At 36.3% G+C, this 14,275-nt stretch overlaps 1 protein-coding gene across 1 annotated transcript; it reads left to right on the top strand.

Moving 5' to 3' along the window:
- The first annotated feature begins 290 nt into the window (after window positions 1-290).
- LOC123564854 (uncharacterized) lies at window positions 291-5,789 on the top strand. Its single transcript, XM_045358737.2, has 6 exons — window positions 291-493; window positions 1,169-1,655; window positions 2,280-2,454; window positions 2,820-2,988; window positions 3,754-3,851; window positions 5,394-5,789. The coding sequence occupies exons 1-6, from the start codon at window positions 449-451 to the stop codon at window positions 5,542-5,544; spliced, it is 1,125 nt and encodes a 374-aa protein (XP_045214672.1). The 5' UTR covers window positions 291-448; the 3' UTR covers window positions 5,545-5,789.
- The last annotated feature ends 8,486 nt before the right edge of the window (window positions 5,790-14,275 follow it).

Here is a 14,275-nt window from a genome sequence, read left to right as displayed (position 1 = left end):
GTGCATTCAGGTCTTTTTCTTCTTAAATATGTGCCACTGCAGAAGATGGACCCACAAAGCAAAAAGAAAAAAAATGATACAGAAATGTATGTCAGGTATATAAATAATCATTTATCACACCATTATTATCAGTGGTCATTTACATAAATACGAACAAGTACCGATATCCCCATATATACCATACCTAATCGTGACTTTGATATGTTATCATTTTATCATACGCTCTACATATTTGTTGATCTCAGCGCCACGTGATCAATGGTACATTAAATTATCTGTCAACATTATACATATGACAATTTATCAGTTGATAAAGTTTTGATAATATGTGAATGATAATTACAAATTATTCTCAATTTTGCATTTTGATTAAATTTACTGTCCTTTGGAATACGTTTTAATACTAATTTTACTCTAAACTTGTAACTGTCTGCCACCAGAAGAAGCTATGCAGCTGTTGCTTAAAGCTGGATTATTATTTATTGTCCTGCAGGTAACGTGTCTTAACTAAACGTATAAAGAAACGCATAACATAAAATGTTGAACTATTTCTAAACAAATCTTTTATGACTTAAATGGTACATCATTTCGATTCCTTATGACTTATGATTCAAATATTTGTAATTTCTTAAAAAAGCCTAATACGGAAAATGTTCACAAAAATTGAGAAGAACTTTACGTATTTTATGATATGACGGAGAAGACATTCAAACTGATTTTATAAGAACTAAAACGCACGTCACAATCATTATTATATCACTCATTATATAAATCACAACTCAAAAAAAAAAAAAAAAAACAACTTTGAAATTAGTTTCTGATGTCATATTATAAAACACTTACTAAATGGTTTGCCGGTGAACAGGTAAAACTATTTCTCGATGTCTGAATATAAACTTTGTTTAACTGTATCCTTGCGTTTAGAATATATACGGAAATATTTCCTAAAATAAGAAAGCTGATGAGTAACTTCCAAATTTTTACTTCTGTCTTCTTAACGCACGCCTTTTGAGGCTGAACTTCTGCAATCGAAATAAAACAAACCCTATGCATTTTAAAAAGAATAAGGAGAAATTTTTGAGTAACGTTTCCGGCGCACTTATGTGAACACATATTTCTGTGAACATATACTTCTATTTCTGTAAACAGATGTGTGTATATTTCGTAGGTTGTATTACAAATCGTTCATGGTCAAGTACTGAACCTTGATGACAACAGAACTATAAAAGAAGAGTTGCCATCTTCTCTTGTCCGTACTAATGCACCAGGCTTTACAAAAGAGCACTGGGGCAATGTTCAAACAGATTCTGGTCCCGGAGTAGAGAGACAAAACGACCTGCAAATGTCAAAAATTGCTAACACCGCAGGTGGTAAAGAAAATCCAGCGACTATGGCAGTTGAAGAAAGTGTCAGTGAGATATTATACACCAAGTCCAGTTCCGAAATCAAAGCAACCAAAGCGTCAGTATCCGAACTGAAAACAGATCATGTTGACTCGGACCAAGTTACTGGCAAACCCAAGCATTCCGCTGAACACGCCAGTGATGTCAGTGTAGATCCATCTATGGCGTATACCGCTACAACCGTCGACACCGATATTGAAAAGGTCACAGAGAAATCAACAGAGCATAAAACTAAAAATTTCGTTTTCCCAGGTAGGAACATGTATTTCTTAAGGTAGTTCTGCATGTTCAAATAAAAATTTCTACAATGTAGAATTTGATTAAACCATAGTTTTTTTTAAAACACTAATATATATAAAGAAATTGAAAAACACAAGGTAGATTCTTTCACATAAAAATATAAAAAGATAAAGCCATCTTGAATATATTGACTGGATATTGGAATCCTTTTCTACGTCAAGATTTCTTTTTAAGGTATTTAATTCTATTACGCCTGTGCATAAAATAATACAAGATGGCACAATTAAAGTAGTGGACCAGTTGTGACAATCAGCAATTTCCGTGCAATTGCGTATCATTCCTTTGCGATTTCGGCATCCCTCGGCCATATTAGGAAATGTTCTTTCATAAGAACCGGAAATTGCCGAATTCACATTCGGAGAATACGTAAACGTACGGAAATCGCCGATTGTCATTATGGGTCCACTAACTTAGGGTCTTCCTCCATAACTTCGGCGAGCAAGTTGCGTCGTATGATTAGAACCTTTGGCGATGTGGTTTAAACCTCACTGAACAGCATTACTATTCTTATAAGATATTGCTGTAATCACTAGTTGATGCATTTTCGTATGAGTGACCGCTTCCCGTATGTTTTAGATCCTATCGGAGACTATTCCAACACCATTATGCTGGAGGGACATGTGTTCGGCATACGTGATCAACTCGTGTCTATGATACATGATGCTTTGTCGTCTGGTGATATTTTTGTTCCGGTTGACCCGCTAAGAGTTGATCCTTTGGCAAACTCGTACGAAGAAATGGGTTACGAAGGGTAAAATTTCAATATATTTTCTAAACGATATTGAAAAAAATGGACGATAGTTTTTATAATACAAATGTAATTCATATTAAAAGAAGCAATATTCAAATTATTAAATTTCTGGGTGCGTGTTTCTTCTCAATTAGTCGTTTCCATATTACCACAAAAGACGAAAATAGGCACCCGAATTCTTCGCAGTTTGTTATTGTTCTACTAAAGAAATATATCACACGCACTTAAAATGCTGTGTTAAGAATGATCCTGTCTCATAAATTAACAATTCACCATCTATAAAATTTGTACTGGAGAAAACTTGATGGCACAAGGGCAAACTGAGTATAGCAAACTTAGTTCGTTCTTAATTATTTTTTTTTCAGGGACAAAGTAACGCATATAAGGTATATTGTTAGCTACAATGGGAAACCGATTCACACTACGGTCATAACAAGGCTTATGAGTTCGCCCAAAGTGCACCATCACTTTCAAAAACAACTGGAAGGGAAAAACTTCCGACAATACAAGGAAGCAAAGCCTATCCAAAACAAGGTACATCATATGTCTTAAATTAACCCTTACCCTGCTAAATTTCTGCTATAATGAACATGTCCATCTTTCAGTTTGGACTGTACCATTATCTGTTAGAGGGAGTGTATACAAAAGTAGATGCTGACTGAATGGCAAACAGAGAAGATCATGACCAGACTGCACGGATGTGCAAAGTTGGATTTGCCAGCGTTATGCTAATGTAGCGGTTAAGTTGTATGTTGCTTTTATTTTGATCATTCTTGCTATTCTTGCTATCTTTGTTTTATACAGTTGGATTTACCAGCGTTATGCTTATGTAGCGGTAAAATTGTATGTTGCTTTGTTCTGATCATTCTTGCTACCTTTGTTTTAAGAGTTGGATTTACCAGTGTCAGTCTACTTTAGCAATAAAGTTGTAAGTTGCTTTTGTTCTGATCATTCTCTCTATCTTTGTTTTTACAGTTTGGTATACCGGCACCATGCTGCTGTAGTGATACGGTCGCATGTTACTTTTGTTCTGATAATCCTCGCTGTCTTTTTTTTTCAGAGTTGGATTCACCAGCATATGTTGCTTCTGTGGTTATTCTATTGTATGTTGCTTTTGTTCAAATAATTTTTGCTTTCTTTGCTTTAAGAGCGTCATACTACTGTACTTCTACTGTCGTATTTTGCTTTTGTTCAGATCATTCTCGCTATATTTTGTTTTCATAACTTCTTGCATGTGTAGTGATACTGTCGTGTGTTGATTTTGTTCTATTATTATCTTTATTATTATGCTTTTTTCAGAGTTGGATTCATCAGCATGTTGCTGCTGTTGTGATACCATCCTGTGTTGCTTTTGTTCTGATCATTCTCGTTATCTTTGTAGTTGTTGCAAGGAAAAGGTAACACAAAATTTTTAGTCTTAGAAATTGACAACATGCCAATGTTACTTGATGAAAAAATGAAAGCTAAAGTGATATTTCATGAGATCAAGCATAATAGTTTATTTTTACAATTTGGTAGGCCAAATTTAGGAAACTGAGGCGTTCACATACTGAAAACCCCGTAGTGATATTGAAATATAACTTTTAACAGCTCTGCAAACTGCAAGCTCAAATCGCTTTTATGAATAGAACTGACGGCTTTCAAAGGATTGCTAAAATTTGAAACAGAATTAAAATATTTGTTTCTGTAGTTTCGATGTGACTTTCGTACCCTTCAATTTACTTATTCACGTGTGTTGTGGATTGGGTATAAATTTTGGTCAGAGGGGCGGGGTAGGGTGAGAGATAGTAGGAAACGATATAAGATATAGGATATTGATTAGTGCGAGAAATATATATTTTGGAGAGGAAAGGGAGTCGTGTAATTTTAAGTGTGTAATGGGGTAAGTGGCGGGGAAGGATGGAACAACTGGGTGGGGAGGGGGGGGGGGGGGGGGGGGTTCATAAAGGATACTAAGAAACAATTTAATAATTGAGATATAAATTAGTAAAAGGATATGAGGTCTGCTAAGAAACAATATAAGATGTGGTAATGTAAGAAGACGCAAAGAAATCGAAAAGCATATCATAAAACTTTAACCGACGATTATAAAATCTTACGCCAGTGACCTTTACCTTTGGGTACCTGACTTTAAACCAAATGATGCCCGTCCCGTAGCATTGTGAAGTTTTATGGCTAAAGGTGCTGTAGGTAAAAGGAAATGAGCCGCGCCATGAGAAAACCAACGTAGTGGCTTTGCGACCAGCATGGATCCAGACCAGCCTGCGCATTCGCGCAGTCTGGTCAGGATCCATGCTGTTTGCTAACAGTTTCTCTATTTCCAATAGGCTTTGAAAGCGAACAGCATGGATCCTGACCAGACTGCGCGGATGCGCAGGCTGGTCTGGATCCGTGCTGGTCGCAAAGCCACTATGTTGGTTTTCTCATGGCGCGGCTCAAATACATGTAGTGAAACTGAGAAGCTTGCCATAAAACTTTATCACAATATCTAACTCAAGTAACAATGCTCTTCGGGGTACCTGGACAAAACCACCTAATTTCTTCCCCTTTTCAAAAACAATTCTTTATGAGAATGTGGTGATAATATAGGCAGTAGTTTAGAAAATAATAATGAAACTGAGAAACTGAACATGAAATAAAACGGCGAAGGCAATACTGACGCCGTGGTGTGTGCAACAGCTATCCTTATTCTTCAAACAGTTGAGCTAAAAGAATGTCAGATTAAAATGTTATATTCTGTTACTATATTCTAGTGATATTCTTGCTTGACTTAATGAAGTCAAAGCAAAACATGAAACAAGTTTCAAAATTAACCACTCTTTTAAGCTGAATAAATAGTGTATATCTAAATTCTCAAAACTGATTGTGTTCTTATTACTTGCGCTACTAAATTGTAAATGTTCAACCATATCAATTTATGACAGACAATATTTTTACAGATCTTCATCTGCAACAAAATTAGAAAAGAAAAGGCCTTTTACGTCTGGTGCAAAGTCGGAAAAGAAGTGTCCACCCCCACCTTACAGTGTTGAAAACCCTACATACGACTTTGAAACAAATGCTGTAATGGATGGTTATACTTTGCCATAAACGATTTCATTGGCTAATATGATTTAATAAGAGACTTTGTAATTGGTTGCTGCATATATTTCTCTGAACTTTGTGATTGGCTAGTATTATTTTCTGTTAGAAAGATAAAAAAGCATATATTTTGTTACTACTGGAAAAAAGTACATTATGGTATTTTGAGGAGTATTTGTGAACTAGTCAAAGGATTTGTGAAGAGAATTATAAAATGAATAATAAAAAAAATATTAAAGATAAAAATAAAAATACTCAAGTTTTCTTATTTGGCCCAGTGTCAAATTTTTGACGTATTTGTTGAATACCATGCGAGCAAGTTCGCTCGTTAGGAATTTCGCAAATATCGAAACGTGTTAATGACTCCAAAAATGAGTCAATGCGATTTTTAAATAATAATTATGTTTGTGAAATGATATACTAGCGTTTAGAACTGAACTATAGTTCGTTTATACAACTTACCGTGGAACTGAGGTTTAGGTTTCCGCAAACGTTAAGGGTAAAATGTAACAGCTAACACATTTTATCGTAGAATGATATATTTAGCAAATAATAAATCAAAGCCTTCGAATGGTTTATCGTCTAATTTATCACGGTTCAGAGTCAACAGTATATTTTTGTAATTTGTTTCTTCCGAGAATGTAAAAGAAATAAATATCTTATTATCGCTTTATTGGGTTTACTGAAATTTCGAAATGTGATGAACAACATGTATATTTTAAAGTAAACTGTCATACACATTTCATATTCGGACACATGTTCAGTTCTTCGCTGAAACAATTAACACCTCTGTGATATACATATAGGTCCCTATGTTGTGTTTCATTACAAATGACCCCTTAGTGTGACATATAGATATTTGACTTTCGGGGGTAATATTTAGATGTTTATCGGATAAAACATTTTGCTAATCAAATGCAGCACCTTTTTTTCTACCAAATCATGCATAAATATGTATTTTCGATAACGAAATGCTTGACGGACACCGACCACAGCTGACATCTCAACCGCCTCATTGAGGATCATCATCATGTTTGCGTCGTGTGTTTTGTGAATCAGTACTTTAAAATGAAATACGTGTAGTGAGTTTCTACATTTGTTCCAATATGTTTTTTTAATTAGTTGTTGTTTCTTTTATTCATTCTGTAAACAGGTGAGACAATACAGGTGGCATGTTACATTATTCTAATTCCCTGAGATTGTCCTTGTCCTCAATTCGCGCATTGCGTTATGGTATAACTTCTGTGTGTTCTATTTATAGAACACGAGAAAGTGCTGTTCGTAATATAATGATGATTAATGTTGGTTTACATATTGTTCAGCGGTCTTTATAGGAATAAGGTCAGTAATTCGGTTCGAAACTTTGCTTCCGTGTTGTAGTAGAAAGAAGTCCAAAGTAAATAGATCCTAATATCCCCATTTTTTGTGTGTTCAGATTCGAGTAGAATGAATGCTTTAATCATGCGTTTTCGCTCAGCGGCTAGAATACATTCTGCGTGAAATGAGGCGTTGTTTATGTTTATATACCTCCTGAAAGTAGGGGTTTATTGTGCGGACAAGAGCAAATATGCGTCATTTTTGGGGTAGCGGACCACAACTGTCAGACATTTCACTAGGAACTATTCAACACCCTATTTTCTTTTCAGGTTTTCGTTAATCTATGATAGAACTTTCACGAATAAAAGGTGTAGGAAAAAATGATGTTCTATAAAGATACGTAAATACGACCTGAAGTTATCCTTTTTTATTTGAAACAAAGGATTTGAATTACTGACCTTCAACCAGCCACACGTAAAATGCACATGCGCGTGAAAATAACAATATCCGTCGAAACTACTTAGCAACCAACCGCATTGTAAATTCGTCTTTATCTTTTAAATGATGCTTGTATTAAATGTTATATATATATATACACACACACACACACACACACACACACACACACACACACAATAAAATATGATTAAACTAAACATTAACAATTTCACAAATCATATAAAAAGTGTATCAATGATCAATATATCAGTGTAAAAGCTTCCCATTTATCCATCCTACAGACACTCGCATAATTATACGAATATTAAAGAGAATAAACAAACATCAGCAAATAAAACAAGAGGGTCATGATGACCCTGGATCGCTCACCTGAGTAATATGAGCTACATGTTTCAAATGTCAAACTGATGCTAAAATATTAAGAAAGTCAGTTTGTCACATTCATGGTCAATAAAAGTCAGTTTTAAGATCGGTGTACAAAACTGTACATGTCATCCAAAGTTCAAGGCTGTATCTTAAAAAACTAGAAAGTAGGTCAGTAGGCCAAGGTCATAGTTAGGTGACCCTTATCACATCAGGCCATCAGGTAATTATAATTAAACAGTCTAGGATATATGATCTGATAATTTTTGAAGTATGTTTTCCTATATAACTCATTTAAGAAGTGACCCCCAGGGCGGGGCCTCTTTTCACCCCAGTGGCATAATTTGAACAAACTTGTTAGAAATCCAATAGGAAATGCTGCATACCAAATATCAAAGGCCTAGGCCTTGAACTTTCAGGCAAGAAGATTTTAACATTTTCTCCTATATAAGTCTATGTTAAACTAGAGACCCCAGAGCAGGGCCCCTTTTCACCCTAGGGGCATAATTTGAATAATTTTGGTAGAGAACCACTAGGCAATTCAACATAACAAATATCAAAAGCCTAGGCCACGCAGTTTCAGGCAGAAGATTTTTAAAGTTTTTTCCAATATTTAGGACTCCAGGGCAGGGCCTCTTTTCACCCCAGGGTTTTAATTTGAACAATCCTGGTAGAGGACCACAAGGCAATGCTACATACTAAATATCAAAGGCCTAGGTCTTGTGGTTTCAGACAATAAGATTTTTTAAAGGTGTTTCCTTTATAAGTCTATGTAAAACTTTGGACCCCCAGGGTGGGGCCTCTTTTCACCAAGGGGTATAATTTGAACAATTTTGGTAGAGGACCATAAGACATTGCTACAAACCAAATATCAAAGACATTAGTCTTCTGGTTTCAGACAAGAATATTTTAAAACTTCTTTTCCTATATATGTCAATGTTAAACTTGAGACCCTCGGGGCGGGGCCATATTTGACCCTAGGGAGATAATTTGAATAGTTTTGGTAGAGGACCATAATGCAATGCTACATATTAATATCAAAGGCTTAGGTCTTGTGGTTACAGACAAGAAGATTTTTAAAGTTTTTTCCTATACCCTTAGGTAACCGTGCACATTTTAATGCAATCTCGTCCGGCATAAGTATGTGTTTGACAACACAGAAAAGAACCTCAATCGATCCTCAGCTATTCCCGGAAGTAAAGAAAATGAAAGTAGACATACTAAACTTGAAAACCAAGGTCGAATTTGCGTTGGTCAACAGTAAGGGGTTACGCGCAGGGGTCACCCCTTCAAAATGTATGCGCGTGGACTTCTTCTATTTTTTGGCTAAAAGTGGATACATTTTGATCTATTTCTGAAAATTTGAAATACATGGGCTTTAGCTCGACATGTTAGCTTGTTATCTACGAACAAATATTTGACCTCGGAATAAACACAGATCCCACAGGGATCCGTAACGCAAGTGTATATGAAGAGTTTTGGAACTTCGTCAAATCGTTCAAAAGGACGTTTTTGATGTTATCTGAAATTGTCAGTGTATGTTTCTGATGTAAGATATTTCCATATTTGTGAGCTGCATATTTAGACATTTTAGAAATAATTTCAAAATGAATTTCCTAAAATAAAAGTTTATTCTACGGAATCGTGAAAGGGCCCTCAGACGCCAATACGTTTTATTACGTTACAGTTGCGAAAATGATACGTTTTTATAAACCATGTGACACCCAGGACGGGGCCATATTTGGCCCTAAAGGGTTAATTTTAACAATCTTGGTAGAGAACCACTTGATGATGCTACATACCAGATATCAAAGCCCTAGGTCCTGTGGTTTTCTATCTATCTATCTGCTGTTGACGTCAAACCACTTGCGGGAACGTAGATGTTTTGCGGGTCAAAATCAAAAAGAGAAAGAATATAGTTATTAAAACTTAGAGAGAAAGAAGCTAAAAATAACTTTGGTGATATAAAAAGGTTAAAACTTGATAACTAGGGCGATAACAATGGTACACTGTTCTCGAAAAATAAGAAAACCTGTAATAGTCAGAGGTTGCCGTAATTAACCTATAACTTAGGGAATGGCCATAGCGGACACAACGGGTCAGTGGGGTCAGGTAATCTACGATTGGGATAGCAACCAGATTATGATGAATCTCATAGAAGAGTGAAGAATCTATACCCCTTAAATCCAGTCGATGAAGGTTTAGGGAGTGTAGCATATCTGTTACACTGGAAGTACGGCCGTAGTCGGTCTTGATCCAACGGGCGGCTCTTCTTTGGACGCTTTCAATTTGGTCTATTTGAGTTTGGGTGTGGGGCGACCATACCTCGGAAGCATACTCGAGCTGGGGTCGGACTAGAGTCTGGTAAGCAATGAATGGGTTGGGATTTGACCTTTATGTTTCTTCGTATGAACCCTAGGGCTTGATTAGCTTTCTTGGTTGACCTGTTTATGTGATTGTCCCATGATAGGTCATTTGAAATATCCGCGCCTAGGTATTTAGCTGAGCTGACCGATTCAAGTTGGACTCAATGAAGGTAATACTGTGTAGGGATAGGATGTTTCCTTCTAGTGGCGTGGATCACTTGACACTTGGAGGGGTTGAACTCCATATCCCACTCCAACTCCCACTATTCTAGAAGTTTTAGGTCATTTTGGAGAGTGACAGATTGGTCTGCAGATGACAAAGGTAGGTATATTGCCGTGTCATCTGCAAACAGACGGACTTTGGAATTGACGTTTTGTGGGAGGTCATTTATGTAAGCTAGGAAGAGCAGGGGACCAAGTACAGACCCCTGTGGGACACCTGATGATACTGGGATTTCATCAGAAGTAGTGCCATTTTGGACTAGTGATTGGATCCTATTATCTAAGAAGCCTTTGACCCATCTTAGGGTGTTACCTCTGACTCCATATTCGTGCATCTTTAGAAGGACTTTCTTACGGCTAACCTTGTCGAAAGCCTTACTAAAATCGAGTAGTATAAGATCTACTTGTTTCTTATAGTAGACCGAAGTGACCAGATCATTTACTAACATAACTAACTGAGTAACGCATGACCTTTTCCCCCTAAATCCATGCTGTAGGTCATACAGAATACCATGGTTGGTGAAGAGCTTAACAATAGATGAGGAAACAATGTGTCCAAGAACTTTGCATAGGACACATGTTAATGAAACTGGCCTATAATTTACTGGATTTGACCTATCACCTTTTTTAAAAATGGGGGCAACATATGTAGATTTCCACTAGGATGGAAGTGATCCTTCCTTCAGGGATTTCTGGAATATGACCTCAAGGATGGGGGATAGTTCTAAAGAGAGTGTTTTAAGTATTATAGGCTTGATTTTGTCAGGACCACTGGCCTTATGGGAGTTCAGGTTGCTGAGAAGTTTCTCAATACCATTTGTGCCTAACCTAATATCTGGCACAGTAGGGACTGAATTACCATCTGGAGTTAGTTTCGTCTTGGACAAGAAGATTTTTAAAGTTTTTCCTTTTGGTTGCCATGGCAACCAGAGTTCTGCATGGAATTCAATTCTTTAAACAGTTTTGAAAGTGGGGGCACCCAAGGATCATTCCGGTAGAGTTTGGTGTAATTCTGCCCAGTGGTTTTCAAGATGAAGATATTTTAAAGAAAATGTTGACGGACCGACAACACACGACACACGACGGACGAAGGACATTGAGCGGTCACAAAGCTCACCATGAGCCTTTACCTCAGATGAGCTAAAATACAAATTCTTGAATGTCAAAGGTCGTATGTTACGTTTGTTTGATATTCAAAAAGATTCCAAAATAATGCAAGTCAAATAGCGTTTGTAAAACAATTTTGAATATAGAGAATTTATTTGGAATCGACATTCAAACAAAATTCTAAATATTTGAATGTTTAACGTTAAGCGGAATGTCAAGACAAATATTCAAATATGAAAAGTTGGTTTAACCGTCCGAAACACATAAAATAAAGTATTTCTATCAGTGAACACTATACATTAGATTTTCAAAAAAATCGCAGTTTCTCTGCATAAACACATAGTGTTTGATCAATAGTTTGGAAAGACTAAATGCAATATTGTATTTCATTAAAATCTACAACTTGAACATTTAAAACTACATGTATAAATGCGTTTTAGGCCTACACATTGATCTTCCTCCTAGTTTGATCAGCTACTATGTTGCATGACACGAAATAATTTTAAGGCAACAATGGTCAAAACAGCAATCCTAGTGCGACTTGTTCCGTATTACATTCAGATAACTGACCTAAACGTCTGTTTTATAGCATTAGACCAGACGTAAATAATACTTAAGAGAAAAGTGTCTCATAAACGTTCGCGTTTTTCACAAATTTGAGCTAAATATAGATAGATGGATAATCGTTTCCGTTTTAAGTGACTTTTTATAGCCTAATAGATAAGGCATCTGCCCCGCAATCAGGAGGTCGAAGGTTCGAGCCCTGTCAGAGGCGTGTCTTATTACTGAAGAGAGACCGGCTGGTTAGCCACTAAATAGTTGAATAATGGTTTATCGATTGCCTATCTGCCTGGTGCCTGGAATTGAAAAATAGGAATCGGTAAGTAATGCTGCTCAAGGTATGTAGGTGTCTCATAAGCCAAATTGGCTGGCCGTTTCAAGAGGGGTGACACTATAATAAACAGACACTTTACTTTACTTTACTTTTTACTTACCTCTGGTAACTTTTTAGTCTCTACAGAACAGTTTGTCATTGCCAAAAACTGAGTTAAAATTCGGTGACTTTCTTGTTACCAGACACTTTGTAAGTTTGGATTCACTGTTTCTTCGTGTCACGAAGTTGACATAAAATAAACTTCGCTTACACGTTATAGTTGCACGTATACCGTTTAGTACTAGGGAACGGATAGGGTTAGAATAAGAATGTTGGATTTACAAACACTTTTAAAAATTTAAATATGAAGAGAAGGCTTCCTCATCTATAGTTCATTTAAAGTAAACATGTATACATATTTCAAAGTAAACCTATATGCTGTTCGATTTGTGAACATTTTTTAACCAATCACCGTTTTGTCCCTGTTGTTTTCTACCCAAAATTCATTTCTTCCGGAACTGCTGTACAGTAAATATTTTCCAGCAAGACATTCGATAAAATAAGAAATAACGGCAAAACTGATGGATACTACCCGGAATTTGCATATGTGGAATTTACTAACTGGGCACATATAGCTTATTGACGTTGAATGATCGTATGAAAATAACTCCAACGGATAATGAAGAAATATGCTACTGATCAACTGGTATTTTGGAAGGACAAACGCTTAATGTTGTGCAATCAGCCACCTCTCAAGAAAGACCATTGTTCTGATATTGCTAAGGCCAGCCTGTAAGAAACCTACATTGAGATAGTATAGCAAGTCACCTTGGTTCAAAGGCCAGTTTTTTGCCTTATTGTTAGGTGACATTGTTAAAGGTTTGACTATAATTATCCGTATGAAACATTAAACACATAAATACTTAACTTAAAAATAAGTTATCAAAGTATAAAACTAACAAGAGGGTCATTATGACACTGAATCGCTCACCTGAGTAATATGGGCCACATGTTTAAAATGGCAAATTGATGCTACAATATTAGAAAGTAGGTCAGTAGGTCACATTCATGGTCACTGAAAGTCAGTTTTAAGATCGATGTTGTCATCCAAATTTCAAACACAAGAAAGTAAGTCAGTAGGTAAAGGTCACCGTCAATTATAATTAAACAATCTAGGAAATATGATCCGATGACTTTTGAAGGATTTGTTCCTATATAACTCATATAACAAGTGACCCCCGGGGTCTTTCCATCAAAATACAAGAGATTAAGAGGCGTTTTTTGGGTAAAAACCATATTTAACGCCGCTGGCCTTTTATAGTGTTGATATAGAACATTTATATATATACCTAAATAAAAGGTACGCCCTCCACAGTATCAAATGTAAAAGAAGTTTAACACCTTCTTAGGATTAGGTAGCTATTTCCATATTTGCATTATGACGTCAAGTTGCTGCTTATGACGCTACTCATCGCGCGTTACGTTGCGTGCGTAAAACTGACATAATTTGGTAAAACCCATTTAAAATACACGTAAGATCGACATATCGTTCACTCCTGAACAGCATACTTACAAGAGCTCGTAGAACATGAAATTCCCCCTTGATGCATTCAGTAACTGCACATGAACAGAAATTATTTGTACATTGTGCACTACTGACCGCAAATCAATAATTATTGGTCATTTACCATTCATAAGTGACCTCCGTATCAAAAGTAATCTTAGACCAAAGAATTTTTTAGTTATTTGGCAAAGAAGGTTCTACTGTTGACGTACTGATCTCAAAATGGGTTATCTGCTGGTCATGATCAACCTCTATATTAAATGTCATGATCATATGCACAAACATTCTCAAGTTATTGTCCGGAAACGGTTTAATTGTTCGGGGTCACTGTGACCTTGACCTTTAACCTATTGATCTCAAAATCAATAGAGGTCAATTGCTGGTCATGGCCTACCTCTCAATAAACTTTCATGATCCAAGTTCCAAGCGTTCTTGAGTTATCATCCGGTAACCTATTGGTCTACGGAC

This window comes from Mercenaria mercenaria, chromosome 2, assembly GCF_021730395.1.
Source record: "Mercenaria mercenaria strain notata chromosome 2, MADL_Memer_1, whole genome shotgun sequence".
In the NCBI taxonomy this organism is placed as follows: Eukaryota; Metazoa; Mollusca; class Bivalvia; order Venerida; family Veneridae; genus Mercenaria; species Mercenaria mercenaria.
Note: the sequence above shows the minus strand (reverse complement) of the source record. Positions and strands in the feature narration are given on the sequence as shown.